The sequence below is a fragment of the Lipotes vexillifer genome, unplaced genomic scaffold (genome assembly GCF_000442215.2).
Source record: "Lipotes vexillifer unplaced genomic scaffold, Lipotes_vexillifer_v1.1 scaffold477, whole genome shotgun sequence".
Classification (NCBI taxonomy): Eukaryota; Metazoa; Chordata; class Mammalia; order Artiodactyla; family Lipotidae; genus Lipotes; species Lipotes vexillifer.
Genome location: NW_006770652.1, coordinates 2,995,159 through 3,009,268, shown reverse-complemented (window position 1 = coordinate 3,009,268; position 14,110 = coordinate 2,995,159). Strand labels below are relative to the sequence as shown.

The 14,110-nt window shown below is 41.0% G+C and overlaps 1 protein-coding gene across 1 annotated transcript in view; it reads left to right on the top strand.

The window, feature by feature from the left end:
- ITPR2 (inositol 1,4,5-trisphosphate receptor type 2) overlaps positions 1-14,110 on the top strand; it is a 547,001-nt gene that overhangs the window by 287,850 nt on the left and 245,041 nt on the right. The window contains exons 33-34 of the mRNA XM_007446283.1: positions 8,785-8,913; positions 10,351-10,471. Coding sequence (XP_007446345.1) covers positions 8,785-8,913; positions 10,351-10,471 — 250 coding nt within the window. The remainder of the gene's footprint in view (positions 1-8,784; positions 8,914-10,350; positions 10,472-14,110) is intronic.

Below are 14,110 nucleotides of genomic sequence, written 5' to 3'. Positions count from 1 at the left end.
TATTTACCATTGTTATATCTTCTTCTTGGATCGATCCTTTAATCTTTATGTAGTGTCCTTCTTTGTCTCTTCTGATAGTCCTTATTTTAAAGTCTATTTTGTCTGATATGAGAATTGCTACTCCAGCTTTCTTTTGGTTTCCATTTGCATGGAATATCTTTTTCCATCCCCTTACTTTCAGTCTGTATGTGTCTCTAGGTCTGAAGTGGGTCTCTTGTAGACAGCATATATATGGGTCTTGTTTTTGTATCCATTCAGCCAATCTGTGTCTTTTGGTGGGAGCATTTAGTCCATTTACATTTAAGGTAATTATCGATATGTATGTTCCTATTCCCATTTTCTAAATTGTTTTGGGTTCGTTATTATAGGACTTTTCCTTCTCTTGTGTTTTTGTCTAGAGAAGTTCCTTTAGCATTTGTTGTAAAGCTGGTTTGGTGGTGCTGAACTCTCTCAGCTTTTGCTTGTCTGTAAAGGTTTTAATTTCTCCATCAAATCTGAATGAGATCCTTGCTGGGTAGAGTAATCTTGGTTGCAGGTTTTTCTCCTTCATCACTTTCAGTATGTCCTGCCACTCCCTTCTGGCTTGTAGAGTTTCTGCTGAGAGATCAGCTGTTAACCTTATGGGGATTCCCTTGTGTGTTATTTGTTGTTTTTCCCTTGCTGCTTTTAATATGCTTTCTTTGTATTTAGTTTTTGACAGTTTGATTAATATGTGTCTTGGCGTATTTCTCCTTGAATTTATCCTGTATGGGACTCTCTGTGCTTCCTGGACTTGATTAACGATTTCCTTTCCCATATTAGGGAAGTTTTCAACTATAATCTCTTCAAATATTTTCTCAGTCCCTTTCTTTTTCTCTTCTTCTTCTGGAACCCCTATAATTCGAATGTTGGTGCGTTTAATGTTGTCCCAGAGGTCTCTGAGACTGTCCTCAGTTCTTTTCATTCTTTTTTCTTTATTCTGCTCTGCAGTAGTTATTTCCACTATTTTATCTTCCAGGTCACTTATCCGTTCTTCTGCCTCATTTATTCTGCTATTGATCCCATCTAGAGTATTTTTCATTTCATTTATTGTGTTGTTCATCATTGTCTGTTTCATCTTTATTTCTTCTAGGTCCTTGTTAACTGCTTCTTGCATTTTGTCCATTCTATTTCCAAGATTTTGGATCATCTTTACTATCATTATTCTGAACTCTTTTTCAGGTAGACTGCCTATTTCCTCTTCATTTGTTAGGTCTGGTGGGTTTTTATCCTGCTCCTTCATCTGCTGTGTGTTTTTCTGTCTTCTCATTTTGCTTATCTTACTGTGATTGGGTTCACCTTTTTGCAGGCTGCAAGTTCGTAGCTCCCGTTGTTTTTGATGTCTGTCTCCAGTGGCTAAGGTTGGTTCAGTGGGTTGTGTAGGCTTCCTGGTGGAGGGGACTAGTGGCTGTGTTGTGGTGTATGAGGCTAGATCTTGTCTCTCTAGTGGGCAGGTCCACGTCTGGTGGTGTGTTTTGGGGTGTCTGTGGACTTATTATGATTTTAGGCAGCCTCTCTGCTAGTGGGTGGGGTTGTGTTCCTGTTTTGCTATATGGTTGGCATAGGTTGTCCAGCACTGTAGCTTGCTGGTCGTTGAGTGAAGCTGGGTGCTGGTGTTGAGATGGAGATCTCTGGGAGATTTTCGCCGTTTGATATTATGTGGGGCTGGGAGGTCTCTTCTTGACGAGTGTTCTGAAGTTGGCTCTCCCACCTCAGAGGCAGAGTCCTGACTCCTGGCTGGAGCAGCAAGAGCCTTTCATCCACTCGGCTCAGAATAAAAGGGAGAGAAAGTAGAGAGAATTAGTAGAAGTAGGAGGAAATAGGAAAGAAAGAAAGAAAGAAAGAAAGAAAGGAGGGAAGGAAGGAAGGAGGGAAGGAAGAAAGAAAGAAAGAAGAAAAGAAAGGAAGAAGGCAAGAAGGAAAGAAAGGAGGGAGGGAGGGAGGAGGGAAGGAAGGAAGGAATGAGGGAAGGAAGGAAAAAATACAGAAAGAAAGAAGATACAGTAAAATAAAATAAAGTATAATAAAGTTATTGAATTAAAAAAATAATTATTTAGAGAAGAAAAAAAGGGACGGATAGAACCTTAGGACAAATGAGTGGAAGCAAAGTTATAGAGACAAAATCTTACATAGAAGCATACACATATACCCTCACAAAAAGAGGTAAAGTGGAAAAAATCATAAAACTTGCTCTCCAAGTCCACCTCCTCAATTTGGGACGATTCGTTGTCTCAAAAAGGGAAGGAAGGAAGGAAAGATAGAAAGAAGGTAAAGTATAATAGAGTTCTTTAAATTAAAATTAATTATTAAGAAAAAAATTTAAAAAAAAAAAAGATCGGATAGAACGCTGGGACAAATGGTGGAAGCAAACCTATACAGACAAGATCTCACACAGAAGCATACACATACACATTCACAAAAAGAGGAAAAGGGGAAAAAATCATAGATCTTGCTCTAGAAGTCCGCCTCCTCAATTTGGGATGATTCGCTGTCTATTCATGTATTCCACAGAGGCAGGGTACATCAAATTGATTGTGTAGCTTTAATCCGCTGTTTCTGAGGCTGCTGGGAGAGATTTCCCTTTTTCTTCTTTGTTCTCACAGCTCACAGGGGCTCAGCTTTCGATTTGGCCCTGCCTCTGCGTGTAGGTCGCTGGAGGGCGTCTGTTTTTTGCTCAGACAGGACGGGGTTAAAGGAGCCGCTGACTCGGGGGCTCTGGCGCACTCAGGCCGGGGGCAGGGAGGGGCACGGAGTGCGGGGCGGGCCTGCGGCGGCAGAAGTCGGCGTGACGTTGCAGCAGCCTGAGGCCCGCCGTGTGTTCTCCCTGAGAAATTGTCCCTGGGTCCCGGGAACCTGGCAGTGGCGGGCTGCACAGGCTCCCCGGAAGAGGGGTGGGGGCAGTGACCTGTGCTCGCACACAGGCCCCTTGGTGGCGGCAGCAGCAGCCTTAGCGTCTCCCGCCCGTCTCTGGTTTCCGAGCTTTTAGCCGCGGCTCGCGCCCGTCTCTGGAGCTCCTTTAGGCAGCGCTCTTAAAACCCCTCTCCTCGCGCACCAGGAAACACAGAGGCAAGAAAAGGTCTCTTGCCTCTTGGGTAGGTCCAGACTTTTCCCCGGACTCCCTCCCGGCTAGCCGTGGCGCACTAACCCCTTCGGGCTATGTTCAAGCCGCCAACCCCAGTCCTCTCCCTGAGCTCCGACCGAAACCGAAACCGAGCCTCAGCTCGCAGCCCCGCCCGCCCCCGGCGGGTGAGCACACGAGCCTCTCGGGCTGGTGAGCGCCGGTCGGCGCCGATCCTCTGTGCGGGAATCTCTCCGCTTTGCCCTCCGCGCCCCTGTTGCTGTGCTGTCCTCCGCGGCTCCGAAGCTCCCCGCTCCGCCTCCCGCAATCTCTGCCCGCGAAGGGGCTTCCTAGTGTGTGGAGACCTTTCCTCCTTCACAGCTCCCTCCCACTGGTGCAGGTGCCGTCCCTAGTCTATTGTCTCTGTTTTTAATTAATTTTTTTTTTTCTTTTGCCCTACCCAGCTACGTGGGGAGTTTCTTGCCTTTTGGGAGGTCTGAGGTCTTCCGCCAGCGTTCAGTAGGTGTTCTGTAGGAGTTGTTCCACATGTAGATGTATTTCTGGTGTATCTGTGGGGAGGAAGGTGATCTCCGCGTCTTACTCCTCCGCCATCTTTCCACAACGCCCCTCCAACCAATAATTTTAAATACGTACTATGTGCTAAGGTACTGCATATGCAGTGGGGAGCAAGACAGAGCAGCTCCTGGTGTCTAGGGACTTATATTCTAATGGTGGAGACAGGTTTTTACTTGCTCTTCCCCCAGAAACCTCCATGGCTATTTCTTCACTTCCTTCGGTTCTTTATTAAAATGTTACCTTATACAGAGAAGTTCTCCAGGCAATTTAGATAAAATAGTAATCCTTCTCCGTACCTACTCCTCCTGCTGTTTTGCCTGCACTACTTGCTCTTTATTTTTTTCAAAGTCTATTTATTTGCTCTATTTTTACCACTTATATGTTTGTTAATTTGTATATTGTGTGTCTCTTTTGATTAGAATCAGAGTTCCAGTAGAGTAGGGATTTTGTTTTGTTTGGCTCACTGTTCTAACTCCTAGTCTAATGGTTTTAATTTAACAAGTTATGTCCCTAAGTGATAGTCCATGAAATTTTATAGGTGTGTAGTAAAATTCATCTGGACGCAGAAAAGGACAGGTATTTCAAAAGGTGATTGTTTTTTCTTGGAAAGGACAATGAAGGTAGACTTGTTTTTCCAGTGTAAAACACATTACAAATTGAAAATCATTTCATTCTTATAGTGTTGAATTAAAATACTTAAAAAATAACGATACATGGAGCATACCAGAGATATGAGGAGAGATTTAAACAGTGATTAGTGATACACTATAAGATAAAATTCAAGTAACCTGAGAGTGAGGCAAGAAATTACTATTAAATCAATGTTTGGAGGACAATTGGATATCAGTATGGAGAAAACGAATCAGAATGCATAAATCAGGTCGCCTACAGCAGCAAATTCAGATAGCTTTAAAAGTTAAGTAGGAGTCAAGATGTGGATGGAGATGGGAGAAGGACTCCCAAAAAAAGCTAGAACAGAAATGTATAGGGCTTCCCTGGTGGCGCAGTGGTTGAGAGTCCGCCTGCCGATGCAGGGGTTGCGGGTTCGTGCCCCGGTCTGGGGGGATCCCACGTGCTGCGGAGCGGCTGGGCCCGTGAGCCATGGCCGCTGGGCCTGCGCGTCCGGAGCCTGTGCTCCGCGACGGGAGGGGTCACAGCAGGGAGAGGCCCGTGTACCGCAAAAAAAAAAAAAAAAAAAAAAAAAAAAAAAAAAAAAAGAAATGTATACAATATTTTTGTCTTTTGTGGAAGGGATTTTTCCTTCTTTATATTAAACAAATGGAAATGACCCAGATGGAAAAAAATAGTGCCTGAATGCTAAAAATTATTTTACACCATGAAATGTAATGAAAGGAATATTCTAAAGAGTTAGAATGTGAAAATACATGTGAAGTGACTGCTGAAAAGTTCATTATGTAAAATATGTTTACTGATATGTAATATACAGTCATTATCCGTGTTTCATTTTAAAGTGGTTTAGAGGGTTTGAATCATCTCTACGTGACAAAATATAGACATGAAATTATTATGTGAAAAATGCCCTGCCTTTTTAGCAATGTCAGAAATGCCAGGTAAAATAACTTTTAGGTATCATTAAACGGGCAAAAATAATTATAATTTACAGAGATAACAGTTCTAGCAGCAAACAGATGGCACACTCCAAGAGGTGTGGGAAGGTTAGTTAAAGGAACCAGGAGTGACAGGGAAGTATCCAGGAATTGGTAACGATGCAAAGCTATTGCCACCCCAGGCCTGAAGGGGCAAGGGTGGCACCAGTGTTACCAGAGCCCAGAGGGAACTTGGAGACATTGCAGAAGGGCTCCAGCAGAAGCTATACCCAGAAACACAGACACTGCTGAAGCCTCAACGAGGAGAATGGAGATGGGGATGCAGGTAGAGACAGAGGCAGAGTAGGTACCTGACTTCTTTCTCTTCCACTCTGTGATCTTCTGCCAGTGCCTCGCATCAGCTGAACATAACCAGAGCCTGAAAGCTAGAGCTAGTTGATGGTAATGAAGGAACATCCTGTGTATGCACAGATAGGTTGTTGATATCATTGTAAATTTATTGTTTTAGAGGATGAGCCCAGCAAGTAGTACAGAACTGTCTATATAACCTCATCTGGTGATTCCTCTTTTGGTGAAATATACCCCCAAAATCTGAAAGTAAAAATAATAATTTTGCATAATCCTGTATAATAGCAATAATCGGGGGGCGGGGGGGAATCACATAAGACTCACAAGAAAGAAATAGCTAAGAAAATAAGAAAATGATTTGTATTTTTTATCTACGTATACCTAACTAAATTCATTCCAAAAATGGATTAAAGCATGATGGTGCATTAGAGTAATGGAATAAATATAGCGTTTTGAAATGTGTTTAAATAATGAGGGTACATGGGAATGTTTGATAGGAAATAATGGTATGTGAATAATATCTGCAAACAGAAACTTTAAAAATATATGTATTACACATAAAAATTAATATGATGTAATTTTATTTGAGCCATTTCTAATCTTTATTGGGAAGAAACAGTAAAAATAAATAAAAGACAAGATAAAGAAATATTGCTAATAATTAGGTTCCTTATTTCCTGAAAAATTTTTAAGGACTTTAATTAAAAAAGTGGCTTCCTTATCTCTTGCCTGTCCATAATATTACAGTGTAAGATACAGGCTCTAAAGGTGAAAAAGTTGTCACTCATCTGAGGCATAAAAAGTATCTTGAACATTATTTGAATTTCTTGTACAAATGAATTGAGGAATAGGTTCCACACAGAATTTCCATGACCAGGATTCTGAGGAAAGCCTTCATCTAGAAGTATTATAGATAACTTTTATTAATTAATCCACTAACTAAAGCAAATCTGTGGGGTTCTTTAGCAAATGATCAGTTGCAGGTAATGTAGTAGCTCCAGAAAGCCCCGTTCAGTTGTGTGAAATGTCACTGGATTAGAAGGAAGAAGCTTCTCTGGGCTGGTTATGGTAGAATTGTTCAACTACTTACTCAACTTTAATATATTTTTATCCTATGTATCAGAAAAATCCACCATAAAAGCCAGTGCTGAAAGATACTAAATGAAATAAATCCTACTGAATATCCATCAGGGGAAAATCAATTTTATATTAGATCTGGGACCACATTAAATTTTAACCTGAGGTTTGATATTCCACAAATAGAGTCTAACCCTTAGTTAAACTGAGATAAAATGAATCCTTTCTTATTCTCTCTTATTCTTTCATTTCAAAAAAAATAATTGGTTCATTCTTTTCACAAGCATTTATTGAACATTTTGTATTTACCACGCATTATGTTATGTGCTGAAACAATAACTAAAAGATGACATAACTTGACATAATTTATTTTCTTTAATTGCATCATTCCCTCCAGTAACTATGGGATTAGACACACTAAAAACCTTTTAGTTCTGATAACACCCCTGTCAGGTAGGTGTCATTTAACAGACGGGGGAAAAGTGAGCTGCCCCTGACGGGAAGCGACTTAGAAGTAAAACAGACCCTGTGCTCTTTCTTCTCGCTCCATTCAGCAAACACTGTTATTTTCCAAACTGAAACATCGGGACACATGGTTTGAGGAGGGAGTTTTTGGTGATTTTATTTGTGTGCAGGGTTTTAAAGCAATATCAGATTAAATTACGTTTCCTTACTCTTGATTAATCACCTATTGAAAAGAATAAAAAACTTACATAAAAATTCGAATTGGCTAAGAACATGTGGAACATCTGGCCACCATGCTAACTCACTGTAATCTTGTGGATATTTAAACATTCTTACTCTGCCCAGTTCTTGAGTCCTTCCTCGCACCCTATGTTCTCCCCCACTCACTTCTTTTTTAATCTCCATGTTCTTTTTTTTTCACTACCCAAATTTTCCATTCGGTTTTAATCGTGTATCTTAGCTTTTGCAATTTGTCAACCCTGACATGTTTGGAAATTTAGTTTGTTTAGCAGAATGACCAATTATAGCCTCATTTAATCCCACATAAAGGTCAGAGCCCATGTTCTTTGCTGATGTTCCCTTTGCTCTAGTGTCCTGTCTTCTTGCTTAGCCAACTCTGAGAAGAAGGCACAAACACACCCTCCATGCTTCCCAGATAATCTGGGAACCAGCAAGTCAAAATTGTTGGCAAGGTTTGACCTTTTATTTTTTATTTTATTTATTTATTTTTTGCGGTACGCGGGCCTCACTGTTGTGGCCTCTCCTGTTGCAGAGCACAGGCTCTGGATGCGCAGGCTCAGCAGCCATGGCTCACGGGCCTAGCCACTGCGATACCAGGGAAGCCCGACCTTTTCTTATCTTTCTGTTTTCCTCTCCAAATATTTTATGTTTGCATCCTCTAATCTGAGCCAGGTATTAGAGGTGAAAATGTATAGAGAGATATGAGCTACCATTAATCACCTTCACCACTTTCTTGTACTTATAATGACTCTTTCCTCTTCGATTTCCTCACATCAAGTGGAAAAGTATTTTCCAGCAAAGCTAGGCTTGAGGATGGAGGGAGAAGGTTGTGTGCAGGAGGAGGGAGAAGCAGATCTGGAAGAAGGGGCTGGGGTCTGTGAAAGAATTCTGGCCCAAGGATGAAATGGCAACCAAACTTAAAGGTGAAACTACTACAGAATGATAAACTTTGAATGGATTTCAGGCAGAAATTTTTTTTAAGTATATTTATTTAGTTATTTTAGTTATTTATTGGCTGCATTGGGTCTTAGTTGTGGCATGCGGGATCTTTCATTGCAGTGCGGGGCTCTTCATTTTGGTGCACAGGCTTCTCTCTAGTTGCGGCATGCAGGTTTTCTCTTCTCTGTTTGTGGCGTGTGGGCTCCAGAGCACGTGGGCTCGGTAGCTGCAGCACGCGGGCTTAGTTGCCCCATGGCATGTGGGATCTTAGTTCCTCGACCAGGGATCGAACCCATCTCCCCTGCATTGGAAGGCAGATTCTTTACCACTGGACCACCAGGGAAGTCCCAGAAATGTTTTTATTCAAAGCAACTTTCAAAAGCAGAAGAAATGTTATAAACAACCATTTCATGACAATTTTTAGAAGTTTCCAGTATTGACTTATAATTCAAAGATGTGATAGAACACATTGAGTTGTTTTGTTTCTCTCTCCAGGTTTGCAACACAACTACAGACAGGAAACACGCAGACACCTTTTTGGAGAAGTGTGTTACTGAGTCAATCATGAACGTTGTGAGCGGCTTTTTTAATTCTCCCTTTTCAGACAACAGTACCAGCCTGCAGGTAATATAAACAAACAAGTACAAAAGAAGTCTGTCACACAGAATTTCTGTACCTTATTTGAGTGTAGAAAACTTTAAGATGCCTGGAAGTCCTTTCCTACACTTCTTCAAGATCACTCTTCTTTCCTATTATTTACTATTATGCCGCTTTCTGAGTTTCCCAAACTTTATTTTAAATAAAGAGGCTCCATCTTCACACTGAATTATTTTTGCTCTCCCTCTAAGCAAAATAGGAACTTTCATATCTGTAGATTGACTGCCAAGTGTCGAAATAACTGATAATGATTCTTTAAATGGATAAACATTTTGACTCAATAATTCCAGTTTAGTAAATCCTGAAAGAATTCGCAGGGATTTATATACTAAGATTTTCATTGAGGTGTTTATAATACTTAAAAATTGACATCAACCTGAAATGTCCACAAACGGGAATAGCTAAATAAATTATGGTATATCTGTAGATGGCCTATTATATAGCAATTAAAAATCATGTTTTAAAAGAAAAATTGAGGGCTTCCCTGGTGGCGCAGTGGTTGAGAGTCCGCCTGCTGATGCAGGGGCCACGGGTTCGTGCCCCGGTCCGGGAAGATCCCACATGCTGCGGAGCAGCTAGGCCCGTGAGCCATGGCCGCTGAGCCTGCGTGTCCGGAGCTTGTGCTCCGCAACGGGAGAGGCCACAACAGTGAGAGGCCCGCGTACCGCAAAAAGGAAAAAAAAAAAAAGAAAAATTGATGCCTAAGGAAAATGATCATGAAGCAATGTAAAGTGAAACAGGCCACAAAATTGCATCATAGTATCATCCAGGTTTGTGCATGTAAAGAATATATGTGCATATATACATAAGAAATCTCAGGAAGTAATTATCTTAAAAATGTTGATACTGATTATCTCTCCATGTTAGGATTTTTGGCGATTTTCGTTGCCAAATATTCTACAGTGATGGTGTATTGCTCTTATAAAAGTATTATTTCAGTTATACTTTTTTTAGGGAGAACTTTTGCATGAACTATTAGAATCATGTAAAATTATTTTTGTAGGTCAAAATTGTTGTCTCCTCTACTTGCTGATCATATGAAACAAAAACATACAATCAGTGAAACAAACAAACCCAAAATGCCTGCTCTATTTATACTTGGAAATAAACCAGAGATTGTAAAAGTATACTTAAATCCATGTCATTGGTTTCAAGAAATGCCATATTTTCCTGATTAAGAATATAGTTAAAATAATCAGTTTTCTATAGTGTCTGGTGTGGTGCCTCTCATGAGATGGATACAAAATAACTATTTGTTGAATGAGATGTTCATTAAGTAGCACTGAAACTTAAAAGGCAAGACAGTATTTTATTTTGGTGGGCCTTTTTTGATAATGCATAGATACTGCATCAGGAGTGTTAATGGTTTAGTGACCTGTTTGCCTCTTTTCTTTCTGTTCTCAGACACATCAGCCAGTTTTTATTCAGCTGCTTCAGTCAGTCTTCAGAATTTACAATTGCACCTGGCCAAATCCGGCACAGAAAGCCTCGGTGGAGTCCTGTATCAGAACTTTGGCCGAAGTGGGTAAGTCAGAGTGTCAGATTTTACTTATTTTCACATTTTGTGAAAGAAATCAGGCTTTTGGCTAATAGGCAATGCACGTAGCTTTCCAGTTTTCAACTTAAAAAGAGAGCAGGTGTGGTTTCTGTAAAGCTGAAGATCAGTGATCAGCAAATGACTCTGAAATTGCATCCTTTTTGGGAGGGGAATATAATTGTTATATTTCTTCTTTTTAACTATTTTAAAATGTATTTATTTTTAAATTATTATATTTCTAACCTTAAATTTAATATTGCATATGGTGCTTTAATATAGCTCAGTAAGATATTATACAAATGACTTTAGTTTAATTGTTATCTCAGATTTCATTATGGAATTGTCTTGTCTGTTAAGCAGCCTGATCTATTAACACCTTCATGTGGCAGGAGGACTTTCTGAGGGGTTTTTAGTTTTCTAATTTTGTGTGAAATTCATCAGTATTCATTGAGGCTCTGTTATGCATACAAGGCTTCAGAAATTCCAAATAAAATGGAATGCAAGGGGATAACAGCTAAGGGAAGGTTAGTACATTGTAAGAAGAATTTCTCATAGAGTCCTCTTTTTTTTAAATAAAGTTAATTAGGGCTGTCAGAAAGGAGGAGGGAAAAGAAATATAGACTGGGCTGGACTTGAAAAAACAAACAGAGGAGCTGGATCATTCTCTCAACTAGAGGTGGTTCTGCAGGCATTGGGAAGGGCAGCTTATAGTGTGTTTCATTATCGTGGTTATCATCACTGCTGACATTTGTCAGTGCACACCATTTGCAATGCTAAGCAATTCACACGTATTATCTCATTTAATCCTTAGGTAGGCTCATTGATTATTTACGTTTTACAGTTGAGGAAACAGAATTATCTAGTATCTAGATTAGGTAACTTGGCCAGGGTTATGGTATGTGCTCAGTAAATATTTGATAAATGAATAAATGGTTTAACTAATTAATGACCACATAAAATATTTTTAGTCTTTTCTCCCCATCTGCAATTTGGTTTAAGTAACTTAATATTAACAAAATTTAATGATGGTGCAATTTTAGTTTGAGTACATTCAAAAGCAGTTATAACCCAAGAAGATCAATTGAAAATTATTAGAACTAAGAGATTAATAGAGTTCATCTAGGTGATTAATTATAAATAAGTATTAAACTTGGTAGATTTTCTATGTATCCAAAAGGGAGAAAAAATGTGAAAAAGATATGTCACAACAGCAATAGAAATAGTAATTACTTAAGAGAAAACTTAAGAAACACAAGAGAATAAAATATTGCTATTTTGAGGGATATGAAAGATTTTAATAAATGGAGAGTTATACTATTTCTGGATTTCAAAATTCAACTTGTAAGGATGCCAGTTCTCCCCTTGTCATGGCCCACTCGGGCTTAGGCACCCCATGTAGGGCCACGCCCCACAAAGATGCATCCTCTGGCAGCTTGGCCTTTGCCACCTTCCTGCAGTTCCCACTGGTCCATGTCACCCTGCTGCTCTGAGGGACGGCCTCTCTTCCCAGGTGGCCTCTGACTCTGTGCTGGGTCACTCGTTTGCATGAATACCCTTATCACCTTTGACGTGGCGCCAGGCTGTCCCCTGCTGTGGACGCCCTCCTCACCCGACTCAAGTGTAATTCTCCACTCCCGGCAGCCTCCTGTGCACATGCCTTCCACTCCTTTCTGGGCTTGAGTGCTCTGGACCACCTCGGCCCCTAGCGCTCCTTGTCCAGCTCTGGCACTTGACTTTGCTCTGCTCCTCCTCCAGGTTTTAGGACAGAATAGTTCAGGAAGGGAAGGGAAGAGATAAAGGAAGAGGCCACCATATGCGTTGCCATAAATAAAGAAGGACACAGAAGAGAACCTAAATTTTATTTTAAAAATTTGCACATAGGGCTTTCCTGGTGGTGCAGTGGTTGAGAGTCCGCCTGCTGATTCAGGGGACGCGGGTTCGTGCCCCAGTCTGGGAAGATCCCACATGCCGCGGAGCGGCTGGGCCCATGAGCCACGGCCGCTGAGCCTGCGCGTCCGGAGCCCGTGCTCCGCGACGGGAGAGGCCACAGCAGTGAGAGGCCCGCGTACCGCAAAAAAATTGCACATAGCAAAATGTCCGGCAGGATATCAATAAGGAAATAACACTGGTATCTCTGGCTGGTGGAATTATAAGTCAGTCTGGTTCTGTTGTTCTTGCTTTCCTGAGTTCTTAATAATATACTTTTCAAGTTATGATAAAACAGTACTAAAAGCATCTTCATTTGGACCAAATCAGCTGGGAAATATACTAACCATCAAAAACTAAAATCTGAAGGAAAAGCAAAGAAATGTGATGATGCTATTTACTTTACATAGGAATACGTTGTGTTTGTTGCATTTGAAGGCCGTCCCGCCTCTTCCTCATCTTCCTGCTTTCTCTCCCCAGCTCCTCTTCCTCCTCCCCCCACCTTTTTTTTTTCGGTACGCAGGCCTCTCACTGTTGTGGCCTCTTCCGTTGTGGAGCATAGGCTCTGGACACACAGGCCCAGCGGCCATGGCTCATGGGCCCAGCCGCTCCGCGGCATGTGGGATCTTCCCGGACAGGGGCATGAACCCGCGTCCTCTGTGTCGGCAAGCGGACTCTCAACCACTGCGCCACCAGCGAAGCCCCTCTCCTCCCCTTTTTTTCTCCGCTTTTTTCCTCCTGCTCTTGCTCCCTCAGTACTTATCAAATGCATTGAGGGAAGACACCAGTTGGCCCTACCCGGGGCACAGAGGGCATGCTGTTCACACCACTTACAAATTGAGAGGCGAGGAGCTTTGAGCCACAAGTGAGATTCCATGCTGTGCTTTCCCTCCGAGCTGCAAGTTGCTGCTTCACTGGTGTTCCCTGTGTACTCACATCACCTCTTGCAGAGCATGATGGCAGAGCTTTGGGGGTTTAAAACAGTCACTGAAACTGGATCAGGCTAAAGATTCTTTCGTTCCATTTTCTACCATTTCCTCGACTGTTTATGATAGAACAGGAAATTTTAGTCTCTTTGTATGCTAAAAGACATATGTGATAGGAAGTCTAAAAAATAATTATATCTAAGTCTACAATCAGGGTAGGTTTGGAAGAGTGATGTATTGGTATAAAATCTGTTTTATCTTTGTGAGCATTTTTTTTTAATTGAAGTATAGTTGATTTACAATGTTTCAGGTATACAGCAAAGTGATTCAGCTATACATAAATACACATATTCTTTTTCATATTCTTTTCCATTCTGGTTTATTATAGGATACTGAATATAGTTCCCTGTGCTATATAGTAGGATCTTGTTGGTTATCTGTTTTATATATAGTACTGTGTACCTGTTAATCCCAAACTCCTAATTTATCCCTCTGTTACCCCTTTCCCCTTTGCTAAACATAAGTTTGTTTTCTCTGTCTGTGAGTCTGTTTCTGTTTTGTAAATAAGTTCATTTGTATTGTATTTTAGATTCCACATATAAGTGATATCAAATGACATTTGTCTTTCCCTGTCTGACTTACTTCACTTAGTATGATAATCTGTAGGTCCGTCCATGTTGCTGCAAATGGCAAGCCTGTTTTCTTCCGCTTCCTTGTTTGTTGTTTCCACCTGAACAGTTAGGAAGCTGCTCTGGAGATTCCATTCCCACTATCC